The following is a 16,073-nucleotide window of genomic DNA, read 5'->3' as shown; positions in this document are numbered from 1 at the left end:
TTTCATGTAATTTTCACTCGTCATGAAATACTATTCTTTTGACTTTTTTTTTTTTTTTTTGGCAAGCATTTTTTCAACTATTTAAAAATGTGAAAACCGGCCAGGCACATGGCTGTCACATATAGTCCCAGCACTTTGGGAGGCCAAGACAGGAGGATTGCTTGAGCCCAGGAGTTTGAGGCTGCCATGAGCTATGATCACACCACCAAACTCCAGCCTGGGCAATGGAGTGACACCCTGACTCTGACAAAATTAAGATAAAAATGTGAAAAGTCTTTTTTTTTTTTTGAGACAGGGTCTCCCTCTGTCACCCAAGCTGGAGTGCAGTGGTGTGATCTCGGCTCACTGCAACCTCCACCTCCCAAGTTCAAGCCATTCTCCCGCCTCAGCCCCCTGCGTAGCTGGGACTACAGGTGCACACCACCACGCCCGGCTAATTTTCGTATTTTCAGTAGAGGCGTGGTGTCACCATGTTGGCCAGGCTGGTCTCGAACTCCTGACATCAGGTGATCTGCCCACCCCGGCCTCCCAGAGTGCTGGGATTAGAGGCGTGAACCACCACGCCTGGCCCAGAAAGTCTTCTTAGTTCATGGGCTGTATGAAAATAGATGACAGGCCAGATTGGGCCCGTGGGCGGTTTGCCAACCCCTGAGCTAAAGGAAAGGATCGGGAGAGGTATTTGGTGAGTTACTGGATTGCTTGGTTTCCTCATAAATGCTCCCCTGTGTGCACCATCACACACCGACGCTTCCCTCTGTCCCCGCCTGAATCAACAGTCATGCAGTGGTCTGTCTCTCTTCCACCTCCCTGATGGGGGACTTCCATGAGGGCGAGGCAGGGACTGAGCTTTCAGCTTCTGGAGCCCCCAGCCCCTCCACGAAGCAGGTTTCTGGGGCACAGACTCAAGGCGAGAGCAGCCATCGTGGGTCCAGTTTGTGCCCTGAGAGCAGAGTTTTCGGAGCTAATGGTAGCAAGAGGACAAGATCTGGTTCTTCATTTATTTCCAAAACCCTCCTTGTTGCTCCCGTAGGAACCTGCGCAAGGGATCCAGTGGCCTGGCTGATGAGATCAATTTCGAGGACTTCCTGACCATCATGTCCTACTTCCGGCCCATCGACACCACCATGGACGAGGAACAGGTGGAGCTGTCCCGGAAGGAGAAGCTGAGATGTGCGTGCCACTGAGTCCCCTTGCTCACACCTGGCCTGGGGTGCAGCCTCCCCTAAGTCCTCAGAACACAAGGCACCCCTGCAGCAGGAGGCTGGGTGTGCATTGGCTTGGAGGCTTGGAGGGCTTGGGGACACCAGCCCTTGTCCCTGTGAGGCTGGCATTGCTGTCTCCCGTTCCCGGCGCCCTCATCCTAAACATTCCTCAGCAGCTTGCGGCATCCTGGGACTAGAAGGGGGTTGTGCGGTGGCTGTGAAGCAAGGCCCTTGATGCAAAGACCTGGGTTCCAACGTGGCCCCTCTCACCTACCAGCCATGTGACCTTGAACCTTGACCCAGAACGTGGGTATGCTGATTATGTGTGGTTCTGAGGGCTGGGCAAGATCACACAGTCAGCCTTTGGCACACAGGAAGTGCCCCCTATAGTCAGTTTCCTCCTCTCCCTCCTCCGTGGGCTGTGCTATTGCTGGGTTCCTGAGACCGGCCCCACTATGTTCTGGCTCCCGAGTGGGTTCAGTTGTGGTCCCAGCTGGTCAGCCGCACAGGTCCCAGGCAGTGGCCCGAGTCACATCTTCTTTTCCTGTGGCCTTTCCCATGACTCTTGACATCCCTCTGTGCCCCGCCCCAGGTCAACCTCCTCATCAAGAAAATGTAAACATGGGACTTGACTATATTTAGCACTGGAATGTGTACGTGGGGCTGGTGGGAACCGCCCCGGGGGGGAATCCCTGGTGTGAGCCTGGCTTCCTGTCTGCTCCAAGGGGTGAGGAACAGGACGGACTCAGGTCCAAATCCCTGGTTTCCTGTCCCTTAGTGGTGTGGACGTGGGCAAACGCCTTAACTTCCGTGAGCTTTGACAGTCTGTCTGGGAGGCAGGGCTCAGGCATCCCTGGCCTCTTGGGGTTGGGTGAGAGGGAGATTGAGAGGTTTTTGAAGCGCTTTGCACACCTGGGCATCTGGTCAGTGTTCAATAAATGCCCGCTGGGCTCAGTGGCGCATGCCTGTAATCCCAGCACTTTAGGAGGCTGAGTGGAGAGGATCACTTGAAGCCGGGAGTTCAGGGCCCAGCCTGGGCAACAGGGAGAAAGACACTCACCTCTACAAAATAAAAAAATTAGCACAGCATAGTGGTGCTGCGTGCCCGTGGTCCCTGGTACTCAGGAGACTGAGGTGGGAGGGTTGTTTGAGCCCAGGAGATGGAGGCTGCAGCGAGCTACAATTGCACCACTACATTCAGCCTGTGCGACAGAGGGAGACTCCATTTCTGAAAAAAATAATAACAATAACAAATAAATGCTGGCCAGGCATGGTGGCTCACACCTGTAATCGCAGCACTTTGGGAGGCTGAGGCGGGTGGATCATTTGAGGTTGGGAGTTTGAGACCAGCCTGGCCAACTGGTGAAACCCTGTCTCTACTAAAAATACAAAAATTACCTGGGCATGGCAGCATGCACCTGTAATCCCAGCTACTTGGGAGGCTGAAGCAGGAGAATCTCTTGAACCCAGGAGGCAGAGGTTGCAGTGAGCCCAGATCGTGCCACTGCACTCCAGCCTGGGTGACAGAGCGAGACTTCATCTTGAAAAAATAAATACATTAGAAAAGAAAATGCCAACACAGGAGACTTGGGAGAGCTCCAGCTCCCAAGGCCGTGCTAGGAACAACAGGGAGAGGCCCCCTCCCGGCCAGCGCCTCCCTGATGCCAGGCCTGGGACCGTCCACGTTAGATCAGTCGGGCCCAGATCAGCAGCATTGTGGACCATGACCTGCCACGGCTGAGACGATGGGGCCTCCTGGGGCTGTGGGAGCAATATTTTGAACTCAACACTGTTGACTTGTGTTAACGGGTAATGCTTACTGTCGTCATGTTCATGCTCATGGGGCCACAGCACTAGCTCCCAGCCCTCCTAAGGCCATGAGGTAGACGTTGTTATTCCCATTTCACAGATGAGGAAACTGAGGCTCAGAGAAGTTAGGTCATGGGCCCAAGGTCACCCAGCAGGAAGTGGTCAGTCTGGTCCCACAGCTCATGCCTGACCCCTCTGGCTTTGGCATTGAGGTTTGATTATTGGTGTCTTTTGCTTAGTTTAGTGTAGATTTCGGGGTGGCAGGGGCCAGGCCCCGCCTGACGGAGTCCCCTCTGTCCCCTGCCACCCCAGTTCTGTTCCACATGTACGACTCGGACAGCGACGGCCGCATCACCCTGGAAGAATATAGAAATGTAAAGTATGCTCCTCTGGCCCGCCCTGGGTTCCTGGCACCTCCCTCCCGCCCCCCACGACCCTGATGGAGGCCCAAGGTCACCGTTTGTTTCCGCCCCACCCGGCAGGTGGTCGAGGAGCTGCTGTCAGGAAACCCCCACATCGAGAAGGAGTCCGCTCGCTCCATCGCCGACGGGGCCATGATGGAGGCGGCCAGCGTGTGCATGGGGCAGATGGTGAGCGCCCCTGCAGCCCTCCTGAGACACGCAGTGCCTTTCCTGCTTATGCGCTGTGTTTCTGGAAGGCCTTACGGGGCATGGGGCCTGGTGTATTTTGCCACCTGCTCTACTTGTGGCCTGTGGGGCTCAGAAACCTCTCCCAGCCCTTCCTGTTCCTCAGGAGACTGAAGGTCCCAGTTCCCAGAGAACTGCACAGGCAGGGAAGCGAGCTCGAGGTCCAGGAGCCCCCACCTGCATAGCCCCCCAGCCCCCATCCTGGCCTCAATCAGTGCTCATAGCAGCACTGAGCCCTGGAGCCAGGCCTGGGCAGCACATGGCACAGGCTGGCCCGAATTAGTTTATTAACAAATGACTCAGAGGCGACTTCTGGCCTTGGAGCAGGGGTCAGCAGGGAGCCCTGTTAGGGACTGACAAGAGCCAATGGCGTAGGGTCAGGTGGAGGAGCTGAGGTAGGGGCTGGTGTGTAAATGACATGGAAGAGAGGGGAGCGGCCTTCCCATGTTCATCATTTCCTACATTTTGCCTCATTTTGACTGGTGGGGAAACTGAGGCTCAGAGAGCATAGAGAATCCTCTAGACCTTGCTATCTTTCCTGTGCTGGGAAGATTTCCTCTTGTAAGGACAGGTGCAGCCCCGCCAGCCCCCAGCCCTGAGGCTCTAAGCCTCGGGACCACTCAGGAAGGCAGGTGACCACCTGGGTGTCGTGTGTTCCCTGAGGGGTTTGGATGGCCCCACTGATGCGGTCAGCCCTTTGCCCCTGTGTGTCTAAAGCAGGTGCGTCTCTAGACACCCTGATGGTTTTGTGTTTGCCTAGCCCGGAGCAGAGGGGGGTTCATGCTGGATCCTGCTCCCTGTGCCCCAACCCCGTCCTTGAGGGACATGAGGCCACCTGCCTGGGCCTGCTCCCAGAGGTAGGGGCTGTGGTCGGTCGGCTTCCTGGCATGTGTTTTATCTGTCTGCCTCTGGAGCCCGGGGGGAAGCTTCTGGCTTGGGTGAAACCTCTGCACTCAGCAGATTAACCACCACAGGAGACGGCTCGTGACCTCGGTGGGGAGAGCAGGGATCCCCGCCGGTTGTCGGGCCAAATTTCCATTTGATTTAATTACACTCTCCTTCTTCAAATTGCTCCCTGTCCCACTCCAGTTTCAATTGGTGACAGTTTTCTTAATTTGCTGTAGTGAAATTGCTGGCAGCTGCTGATCTGCATAAAACCCCAGCAGCCTGGGAAGCAGCGGCATCTCGGGGCGGAGGTGGGCTCCGGGGTGCACCCGCTGCCCACAAGCCCCCGGGAGGTGGAGGTAGCCCCGGAGCCAGGAAGGCAGCTGCCAGGCAGCGGGCCCATCTGCACCTCTTTCTTCACTCATGGGTCCTCTGGGCACTCTTAAAACTGGGCGCTCTTAAAATCCTTCTGGTGTAAACCTCGGCCCGATAAACCCAGACCAAGTTGTGTACAGGCCTGAGCTGGGGGCAAGGGGCAGCTGCATCGGTTCAATCCCGCCTGGCCTCTGAGGACACTTCCCGTTCTCACCGTGCTACCCGCTGAAAACAAACGATCCATGGTCCCCACTTTAATGGACTTCCAAAGGCAGTTATTGATGGAGGCAGGATCTCTTTTTTTTTTTTTTCAAGACCAAGTCTTACTCTGTCACCCAGGCTGGAGTGCAGTAGCACCATCTTGGCTCACTACAACCTCCACCTCCTGAGTTCAAGTGATTCTCCTGCCTCAGCCTCCCGAGTAGCTGGAATTACAGGCATGTGCCATTATGCCTGGCTAACTTTTGTATTTTTAGCAGAGATGGGGTTTCACCATGTTGGCCAGGCTGATCTTGAACTCCTGAGCTCAAGTGATCCACCCACTTCGGCCTCCCAAAGTGCTGGGATTCCAGGCGTGAGCCGCTGCGCTGGCCCGTGGGATGTTTTGAGAGTGCTTTCTCGGGAGGTCGCACCCACGGATGCTTGACGGGGGGGACTGCTTCCCCCACTCCCTGCCCTCCTTCCTTGCACCAATCACCCCCTTTCCAGCCCCGGACTCTGGCCACGGGGGCCTTTTCTATAATTAGCTCCCCTTGGCCGGCCTGGGAACCTAGGGTGGCCCGGCAGGGAGGGCAGCCACTGTGCCCGTGAGTGGGAAGACAGGGAGGAAGGAGCCCTTAGGGACAGGGCTGGCCCAGGCTAGCCGAGAACTTGTAATTTATTATTTATTTTTTAAGAGACAGGGTCTCGTTCTGTCGCCCAAACTTGAGTGCAGTGTTGTGATCATAGCTCATTACAGCTTCCATCTCCTGGGCTCAAGCCATCCTCCTACCTCAGCCTCTGGAGCAGCTGGGACTACAGATGTACAACACCACACCCAGCTGATTTTTTAAAGTTTTTAAAAAGAGATGTATTGCTGAAAAGAGATGTCGTTATGTTGACCAGTCTGGTCTCGAACTCCTGGCCTCCAGGAATCCTCCTGCCTTGGCCTCCCAACATGTTGGGATGACAGATGTGAACCACTGTGTCTGGCCAAAATTTTTTTTTTTTTTTTTTTTTTTTGAGACAGAGTCTCGCTCTGTTGCCCAGGCTGGGGTGCAGTGGCGCTATCTCGGCTCACTGCAAGCTCCATCTCCTGGGTTCACGCCGTTCTCCTGCCTCAGCCTCCTGAGTAGCTGAGACTACAGTTGCCCGCCACCATGCCCGGCTAATTTTTTGTATTTTTAGTAAAGACAGGGTTTCACCGTGTTAGCCAGGATGATCTCGATCTCCTGACCTCGTGATCCGCCTGCTTCAGCCTCCCAAAGTGCTGGGATTACAGGTGTGAGCCACTGTGCCCGGCCAAAATTTTTTAAGTATAAAGAGGAAACTAAAAGGCCTGCAAAGTCCTGCCAGTAGAAACAGCCCTTAAGGACTTGGAGGCAGCTCGATGCTCCCAGCTGGACAGGCAGCTGCCCTCTGTGCCTCTCATCTGTAATACGGGAGAGAGACCAAAACCCAGCTCAGGGCCTGTTGTGAGATTGGCATCTGTCATTAAATGCTAACAATAGCATTTGGTCACCTGTAATCCCAGCACTTTGGGAGGCCAAAGCAGGTGGATTGCTTGAGGTCAGGAGTTCGAGACCAGCCTGGCTAACATGGTGAAACTCCCATCTCTACTAAAATATTTAAAAATTAGCCACGCATGGTGGTGCATGCCTATAATAATCCCAGCTACTTGGGAGGCTGAGGCAGGAGAATCACTTGAACCTGGGAGACAGAGGTCGCAGTGAGCCAAGATTGCGCCACTGCACTCCAGCCTGGGCGACAGAGCGAGACTGTCTCAAAAACAAAACAAAACAATAGCATTTGGAAGGCACTTGGGACATACATGCCTGGCGCATAACACGCTTAGTGTGTGCCTCCTGTGTTCTTACACGCACGTACAGAATTTCAGAGAGTCACAGAGAGAGCTTCAAGTCTCGCCTGCTCCCCCACCAGCCCAGGTCCTCTTCCCTAAAAGGACTCCCTCTTGGTGGGTTTTTTTCCTACATATACCAACGTATACATGCATGTCTTTTATTTTTGATTTATGCAAAACATGATTGAACTGATGTGGCTTCCCCTTTTCTCCGTATGACCCCATGCACCCACAGGGCAGATGGTGGGGGTCTGGTTATCAGTCTAAGGAAAGGTTTGCACGCACAGACCTGCAGACATCTCTCTGCTTGTTGGGTTTTGTTTTTTTGTTCTTTATCTGCTGTATACATATCTCAGAGCCTTTTCCATAGTGAGACATATAGATCAACCTCTTCTTAACCCATTTTTGCCTGAGGTTGCAGCTTTTAGAATTTCTGCAATCAGACCTTGGTGATGACCTTGAGCAGTAGAATATAAGCAACTCCCACAGCTTAGCGTTCCAGCAATGGAACACTAGGCATAAGTGGTTAATGGTTGCCTCTGCTGGTGGATGGTGGTTAGGCCAGTGCTGGCCTTGCAAATAGGGTGGATGACTGAGATTTATGTCCCTCGCCTTCTATTGAAGGGCACCTGGGATGTCAGCAGATTTTCGCTGTCACGAAGCATGCTGGTGGGTGAGGTTTTTGGAGGCTTGTCGGTGGGATCCTGAGAGTATCGGTGAAAGGGGCAGGAGCTCCTGGTGTCGTCCCCAGAGCAGGCAGGATGCAGAGTAGATGGAGACCGGCTCTGCCAAACCTGTTCAGCATGGAGAGCCTCCTTGCGGCCACCCTCCAGCCGTGCCTCCCCGGAGGTCCTGGGTTATCACAGTGACTCATGAGGCATGAGGCGTGGGCCTCACAGGCTGGCCCTGTGTTTCGCTGACCTCTCCCCCGAGGTCTGTGAGCTTAGATTAGCCTGGAATCTTCTTATCAGCACAGCACAGCACTGGCATGAGGAGGCCAGCCCTGGGGGGGACAGGAGGCATCTTGGTGGCCCAGCTGCTGAGGGGCTGGTGGTGAGGTGGGCTGAGTGGGGAAGGAGAGCCCCTTGCCCCCGTGTCACCCACGCCTCGGATTCTCTCCCTGGGGGGCTGGGCTGGGGGTGGGGAGGGATGCTGCTCTGAGCCATGCGTTGCCAGGGCCCTGGTGAGCCACGCTCAGCTCCCATCCCACCCTCAAGCCCATGAATAAGGATATTGGAGGTGCAGGGTGACCGGCTGCATGCTAGAGGCAGATAATCCAGAACGTTCCCCTCTTCTGATTCCTCCCAAACAGCCTCAACCACTGATAGTCGGGTGTTGGTGGGGAGGGGAGGCCAGTGGACCGTCCCCCTGAGGAAGCTGTGTGGGGACCCGCACCACTCACTGTCCACCCTGTGCTTCCGTCCCCAGGAGCCTGATCAGGTGTACGAGGGGATCACCTTCGAGGACTTCCTGAAGGTGGGTGGCCTGGGCGTGGGGGCCTTGGGGGACCCTTGAAGACCTCGTGTGGTCCATGTCAGGAGGGGACATGGCTCTTTACCTGCAGTGGCAAGGGACAGGCTTCCTGGGTGACCGACATCTCAGTAGGAAGGGGTCAACTTGGGTGTGGCCTTTAAAGCAATTTAAACTGGTTTTTCTTATTTTTTATGGAAAAGGTAATATTCACACACAGTCAAAACAACGTAAGCAGTACAAAAGGGTATACAGTGTAAACCAAATTCTCTCTCACCTGGGGTCCCACTGCCCCTCTCAGAGGTAACCCCTGTTGTAGGCTGGGCCTGGTGGCTCACGCCTGTAATCCCAGCAGTTTGGGAGGCTGAGGTGGGCAGAGCACCTGAGGTCAGGAGTTCAAGACTAGCCTGACCAACATGGTGTAACTCCATCTCTACTAAAAATACAAAACTTAGCCAGGCGTGGTGGTGGGCGCCTGTAGTCCCAGCTAGTCGGGAGGCTGAGGCACGAGGATCGCTTGAAACCAGTAGGTGGAGGTTGCAGTGAGCTGAGATCGCACCACTGTGCTCCAGCCTGGGTGATGGAGCGAGACCCCGTCTCAAAAAAAAAAAAAAAAAAAAAAAAGCCCCATTGTAGTTGGAACAGGGATTCTGGGAACTTTCCGTGTCTGTAGAAATAGTGTTTCTCAGAAGCTCAGATTGGAGCCGACTGCACATGCTGTGCCTGGGCCTTCCTCGCTGTGTCCTAAGATGTCACTTTCGTAAAGCGGCCGCCCACTCTGCCTCCTCCCTGATGGCCTCTCCAGCCTCTGCTGGTGGGCAGTGGTTAGGCCAGTGCTGGCCTCGCAAGTCAAGAGCTGCTTCTGGCCGTTTAGATAATCAGATGCCCTGTGGCAGGGAGGGGACCCCTGCCCCATCCCCCTCCCCGCACTTGGGCCCTGGGCATCACAACAGTGTTCCCAATGCTTTTGAGGGGCTTGAGGAAGACAAGGAAGTCAGGGGAGCAGGAGACCAAGAGGGAGAGAGGATTAGGGAAGGAAGGATCACGGCTTCTGGCCAAGGAGCCCAGAGCAGGACTGGGGGACTGGGCCCTCAGGATCACAGCGCCATGGAGCCAAGGCTGAGCCTGGCAGCCAATGGTTAGATCCGGCAGGAGAGAGGAGAGGCAGGCAACAGGGCCCGGCTGTGATAAAAGGCTGAAAGGAGACTGCGGAGGTCGGCAGGCCCCCAGGACTGCCGTGCACATGGCCCCCCCCGGGGCTGGCAGGGCGGACAGACTGGCAAAAGGCAGAATTTGCACTTGTGCTGCAGACTCACTCTGGCTTCTGCTGGGGACCCGGTCACCTGAGCAGGTGATGCCCGCCAGAGCAAGACAACAGGACGAAGAGCTAGAAGGTGGAGGAGGGAGGGAGGGTTGGGGAGGAAGTACAATGGCTTCAGACTGAGTAGAATGAATTTCTTTGCCTCTGAAACCAACTTCCTTGCCCTAAAGGCTGGCCTCTGCCAGGCCCCTAGTGCCCCCCAGCCTGTCCCTGTATCCCTGAGGGGTTTTTTGGGACCAGCTGGCCCTTCCCATTCCCTGGTTCCTTCCATTGCCCTTGGCGACCATGTTGCCACCTGGCACTTAGCAGAAACCACTGTGAGTGGTCATGTGTGTTACCCTGGGAACGCCTCGTGCACCCAGCAAGGATAGGGCTGCTCGAGTGGAACCAGAGCTGTCTGCACACCCCATGACACCCAGAACAGCCTCAGGAAAGCAGGAAGTACCGGGGGGCTGTGGCCAGAAATGTCCCAAGGCCTCCCTGTCCCCTGCGTGCCTACGGGGCTCTGACTTTCCCCCGTTACCAGCCTCGTGGCTGTCCCCGGAGATGCTGAGAGTGACAGAGTTTGAAGTTCTTACATAAGCGGGAGGCAGTGAGAAGTCACCCCGCCCACCACATCCCTCCATTCCTGTTTGCACCCCCCATCCTACCATCTGTGGCCCCCGTGGGCCCTGACTTGCTAAGGCGCTGGCGGGCGTGGCCTTGGGAGCACTGGGGTACATACATAGCCTTGTAGTGTGAAGGTCTGCTCCAGGGCCCTGGCCAGGCTGGACTGTAGTGACAGTACCAGCACCAGGAATGGGGCCACGATGCGATCTTTGGGTAGAAATGACCTTTTTGGGCTTGAGTTTGTCTTTCTGGAATGCACGTGGTCCCTTATCCCAGGGAGGTTGTAAAGACCACACTGGAGATCCTTAAATTGATGATGGTGGCCTAGCGAAGCCTTGTGACTGCACAGCCCCTAACAGTTAACAAAACATGTCCATGATGAGGATGGGTCCTTTAGAGCCCCCCCCCCCCCCCACGTTCTGTGAAGTGGGCGGCACAGGTTGGGGGTCCCGCATTGTCATGGAAAGGGGACTTAATGGGGTTATGTAATTTGCATGAAAATCACAGAATCTGAAGTGGTGGGTGAGACTCAAATGACTTGGAGCTAAGAGCTTGGATTCAGTACTTAATAATAACTTGCTGTGACAATCTCAGAGAGAATCCAAATGTCAGAGCCAAATTAACCAGCAAAAAAGACAGATGGAAGTTTTTCGTCCTCGCTTAGCTCCTAGCCTTGAAACACAGCCCTCGGGTTTTCACCTGCCCGGAACATCACCGTTGGTGGCAGGAGAGGGTAGGTGGGGAAGGACCGAGGACCGGGGCCTGGTCAGGTGTGAGGTGGCGGCGGGAATGTGCCCTTAACGCTGGTCCATACCTTCCAGATCTGGCAGGGGATTGACATTGAGACCAAGATGCACGTCCGCTTCCTTAACATGGAAACCATGGCCCTCTGCCATTGACCCGCCGCCACCTTCGCAGAGAAACCGCACTTTGCAATGGGGCCGCCTCCCCGCGTAGCTGGAGCAGCCCAGGCCCGGCGGACAGCCTCATCCTGCAGCACCGGTACACAGCCAAGGCTCGTCCGCACACGTTGTGTCTTGTAGGGTATGGTATGTGGGACTTTGCTGTTTTTATCTCCAATAAAAAAAAAAAAAAAAAAGGTTTGTTAATTAACGTGGCCTCTGTCAGTTCCTCACATCCATTAAAGTGGCCTGGTCACTTGGTAGCATGAGACTGACTATGAGGAATAAGCAACGACAAAATTATTTTATTTTATTTATTTTGGAGACGGGGCCTCCGCCTGTCACCTAGGCTGGAGTGCAGGCGGGATTGCGGCTCCTTGCAGCTCTGACCTCCTGGGCTCAAGCAGTCTTCCTGCCTCAGGCTTCCGAGGAGCTGCGGCTACAGGCGCACACCACCACGCCCGGCTAGTTTTTACATTTTTTGTAACGACAGGGTCTTCGTATGTTGCCCAGGCTGGTCTCTTACGACTGGGCTCAAGCGATCCTCCCGCCTCTGTTTCCCAAAGTGCAAGGATTACAGGCGTGAGCCACCACACCCAGCCTAAATAATATTGAAAGGTTGGTTTGGCAGAAGGATTGTTCTCTTTTGTTTATTTTGGGTAAGGTATCTGCTGTTCTTCCTATGTAAGTCCTGGGAACCCCTCCGCCTTCTCCATCCTAGGGAGTAAAATAAGGAGAAGCAGCTCCTGCTCTGTGTGGGCTTCTGAGGTGGCCAGGACTCAGGCGGTGGGGCGGCCTCACCGTCACAGCCACATCTGTTTACTGATGAAGAAAACATCTGGAGCCCTGGGCCTGTGCCTGCTGCGGGGATGCACCTGAGCCCGCTGTGTTGGTCAGTGGGCGTGGGGAGTCAGGGCCTGGCTGGCTGACCTGGGACCCCCAGCTCCTCACGGTGGTGGTAAGGGGGTGTGGTCTGCCAGCCACGGCTGTGCCCCTGGCTCTTTCTGGCAGTCCTGGGCCAGTTGCAGGGCCCTGCAGCACTCCAGGAAGCAGCGGCAGTGGAAGCTGGGTAGGTAAGGATCCCTGACAACTTCAGTTATCACCTTTCGATGTGGGGACTGGCTAGAGCTGGGGGCAGGGAAACAAAGGTTGTTGGTCGCGGTGGCCTGGAGTCAGCAGAGGACTGCACCTGTGGGACGTGGAGAGCTGTGTCCTGGAGGTGCTGGGACAGCCCGCTGAGTGTGACTTCCCCATCTCCCTGTGTGGGCTGCCAGCTCATGAATGTGGCATTGAGGACCCTGGGTGACGCGTTCCCATTGCTGTGCAAGGTGGGCCAGCCTTTGCTTTCCAGGCCTCTTTCTGGTGCTGAAGTTCACGAAACGCCCGGTTCCTTTATTGACCCTCCCTGGGTGGTGTCATTCTAGCCTTCCAAGAGAGTTCTCTTGATAACTGGCAATGGGTATTATTTGCATTCTTGGCGTTTTCATTCATAGTTTTCATATGAAGCGTGCTTTATCTTTACTACAAGCCCACACCTTGCAGTTCAGAATTTAAAAGGTTTGAAAAGGCAGGCCATGGAGTCTGCCCCCGACCCCCATCCCCCCGCCCCCAGGCTTCCCTTCTCAGAGGCAGAGGTGTTAGCGCCTGCCGTAGGGTCCTCCGGAGCCATTGCGTGCACGTGGAAGCGCAGGCAGCGTTCTTAGTTCTCTCCACTTTTTGTAAATGGCGATGTCTGCAGGGCTTCAGCGTCCACCCCATGAGGTTCCAGGTGGAAACTTGTGAACAGAGGAAGTGAGCCCAGGCGCCTCTGCTTTTTTGCCCCTGCACCGCACCCCCAGCATGCCCCTTCTTTTTATTTTATTTTATATTTTATTTATTTTACTATTTGAGACAGGGTCTCACTCTGTCGCCCAGGGTTGCAGTGAAGTGGCGCAATCTCAGCTCACTTCAACCTCCATCTCCCAGACTCAAGCAGTCTCCTACCTCAGCCTCCCAGGTAGCTGAGACTACAGGTACCCACCACCACGCCCCGCTAATTTTTGTATTTTTGGTAGAGACAGGGTCTCCCCATGTTTCCCAGGCTAGTTTTGAACTCCTGAGCTCATGCAATCCACCCACCTCTGCCTCCCAAAGCGCTGGTAGTGCCCAGCCCTACCCTCTACATTAAAGGCTCAGGGAGTTCACTCGGTACAGCCCGTCATAAGCGCAGCCCCCGGACGCTGTTCTAGGAGACGGTGACTTGTGCTTAAGGCTGCAAACGCACGGAGCCCAGATGGTGCTGGGAGGCCCCATCTCCACTCTAGCATTGAGCCTGGTGTGGTCTCAGTGGGGACCCTAGGCTGGGGAGTGGCAGCAGGGGGAGCCTCAGCCTCACACCAGGGACCCCTGGCCATGTGCTTGTGGACAGTTGTCACATCTGAGGCAATGGTGGGCACAACAGGCAGAAACACTGTTGTTGGATGCGTTCCCATGGTGCTGAGCACCTGCTCCCCGAGGGCTGCCACGCCCCTGCCCCCTCGAGAGGTGCCTGAGAGTTCTGGGTGTTCCATGGATGAATATTGACTTCAACAGGTGTATAACTGTTTTAATACGTGTAAGAAAAAAAGTAATTTTACCACACACCAGGGAGTCCATGGGATGCTGCTTAGGATGACTGAAAGTCAGAACTTAAATTTAAAAACACAGCCAAGCAGCACAGGGAGCTAAAAGGCCAGGCGACCCGCTACACAGGGAGCAGGCGAATGGCCCCGGGAAAGTGAGTGCAGACTGGGGAGGCTCAGCCTTTGGTTAATACGCACAACCTCCTGGGTAGGTGCCAAGCTGCGGCTGAGAGGCTCTGGACTCCGTGCTGTCATTGTCATTGTAAGCACCTGGCAGAGCCTGGTAGACACCAGACAGCAGCATATGCCACCCTAGTCTCTCCTGAGGCCTCTGTCTCTGCAGGTCAGTGGCTGGAGGCAGGTTCAGTCTCTGGGGAGGTGAAATTGCATGGTCTGAAATCACCTCTGGAACTCCGCTTCTCAGTCTAGGACTCCATTCAACACTCAAAGCTGCAGGGCAGGCCGGGCACAGTGGGTGGCTCATGCCTGTGCTTTTGGGAGGCCGAGGCAGGCAAATCACTTGGGGTCAGGAGTTCGAGCCCAGTCTGGCCAACATGGAGAAACACTGTCTCTACTAAAAATACAAAAATTAGCTGGGCATGGTGGTGGGCGCCTGTAGTCCCAGCTACTCAGGAGGCTGAGGCGGGAGAATCGCTTGAACCCGGGAGGTGGAGGCTGCAGTGAGCCAAGATCACGCCGCTGCACTCCAGCCTGGGCGACAGAGCAAGGCTCTGTCTCAAAAAAAAAAAGCTGCAGGGCCAAGACAGAGGTCTCTGTTTCCTTCCCTCAAGCACTAACTATATAGTGGGAGAGACAAAGCCCCTGGGACTTCCAGGTGGATCCCAGGTGGTTTCCTCTGGAGGGAAATGGGACGCGATCCCCTCACCCACTCTCCCTGCTTTCCCCTGCTGCTAGGGAGCCTCTTGGTCCCCCGGCTGCTGGCAGAAGGCACCTAGAAAGTCGCTAGGACAGCCTGGTGGGGATCGGCCTTACTGCAAGAACCGACCTCTACCAGCCCCCATGCACCTTGCCCTGTTCTGCCCATGTGAGCAGGACGATCTGCGGTGCCACTGAGCAGGAGGGCACACTGGCACCGCCACTATAGGCCTCAGGTTTTCTGGGACTCTCCCAGTTTGCTTTGATTTGGTTCTTTTCAACAAAGGCAGTTCATTAATGTAAAGTGTTTTTATAAATAAGTCACCTTCCGTCAGCCCCTGTGCCCTGAGTTTTCGTTTGGAAGATGTGGCCACGATGGACACACATCAAATGTGCTCCCCTGTTTGGGCCACTGAGGCCTGCCTGATGTCTTTGAAGCTTTGGGCCGCCGCTTATCTAAACAGCTCATTAAAATGAGGTTGAGACACGGCGAACCCGGTCCGCACCTCTCGGAAGAAAGCTCATGTGTGCGTCATCACTGAGGGGGTCCTCTAACTGGCAGGGTGAGGGCCCGTTACCACCAGAGCGTGGACACAGCAATCACCTGGCGCTCTCCTGCCCGGCTCCTGGCATTGTCTGTGGCATCCTGAGAACAATCAGGGTTGGCGATGAGTTGCTGCAAACCTGCTCCCAGAAGGGGCAGGCTGTGCGTCTTGTGGCGCTGCTGGCCTCTGATCAACAGAGACCGAGGGTCGCTGCTCCGGACACGGATCTCGGTCAGCCTCACCATCTGGGCACTGCAGTCTGTGCCTCGGACTGGAGGCAGGTAGTTCAGAAATGGCTTTTGTTACCTGCTGGACATTGGGGCGTGCCTGCGAGGGGATTTCTGGCCTCACAGACCCTGGCCCAAGTGCAGCAAGCCGCTCTTGTCGCTGGATGGGGACAGGAATGGAATGACTGGGTCACCTCAACTTGAGCAGCCCGAAGGAGGTGATGTGTTTGCCCTGAAACCCGGTCGGCGGGTGAGTGATGACCATGTGCACAGGTTAACAGCCTTCCTTCCATCAGAAATGGCACCAGTGACTAAAAGGAACTAGGCAGAAATCAGCACTAAGTCAAATATTTGAAGGAAGCTGATAAGGTCATCCTTTGAGGGCCACAGGCCATGGGTGGAGAAGACTGAGCAGGGGCGGCATCGTCAGCCTGCTGGACGCCAGGGGAGGTCACCTCTGTCCATACTCTTCAGCCATCTGCCAGGAATAGAGTCGAAAGCAGGCTGTACTCCTAATATCGCCATATTACCAAGGGGAAAGGTTGG

General features: G+C 55.3%; 1 protein-coding gene across 2 annotated transcripts in view; it reads left to right on the top strand.

Annotated features, from left to right (window-relative positions):
* TESC (tescalcin) overlaps nt 1-11,490 on the top strand; it is a 61,317-nt gene extending 49,827 nt beyond the window's left edge. For both annotated transcript variants that reach the window (XM_025401123.1, XM_025401124.1), the window contains 5 exons: nt 1,031-1,170; nt 3,324-3,385; nt 3,494-3,601; nt 8,406-8,453; nt 11,199-11,490. In XM_025401123.1, the coding sequence (XP_025256908.1) occupies nt 1,031-1,170; nt 3,324-3,385; nt 3,494-3,601; nt 8,406-8,453; nt 11,199-11,276 (436 nt within the window). In that variant the 3' untranslated portion in view covers nt 11,277-11,490. The remainder of the gene's footprint in view (nt 1-1,030; nt 1,171-3,323; nt 3,386-3,493; nt 3,602-8,405; nt 8,454-11,198) is intronic.
* Nucleotides 11,491-16,073: the final 4,583 nt, after the last annotated feature.

The sequence above is a fragment of the Theropithecus gelada genome, chromosome 11 (assembly GCF_003255815.1).
Source record: "Theropithecus gelada isolate Dixy chromosome 11, Tgel_1.0, whole genome shotgun sequence".
Taxonomy (NCBI): Eukaryota; Metazoa; Chordata; class Mammalia; order Primates; family Cercopithecidae; genus Theropithecus; species Theropithecus gelada.
The sequence above is the reverse complement of the archived record's forward strand: the minus strand, read 5'-3'. Positions and strand labels throughout refer to the sequence as shown.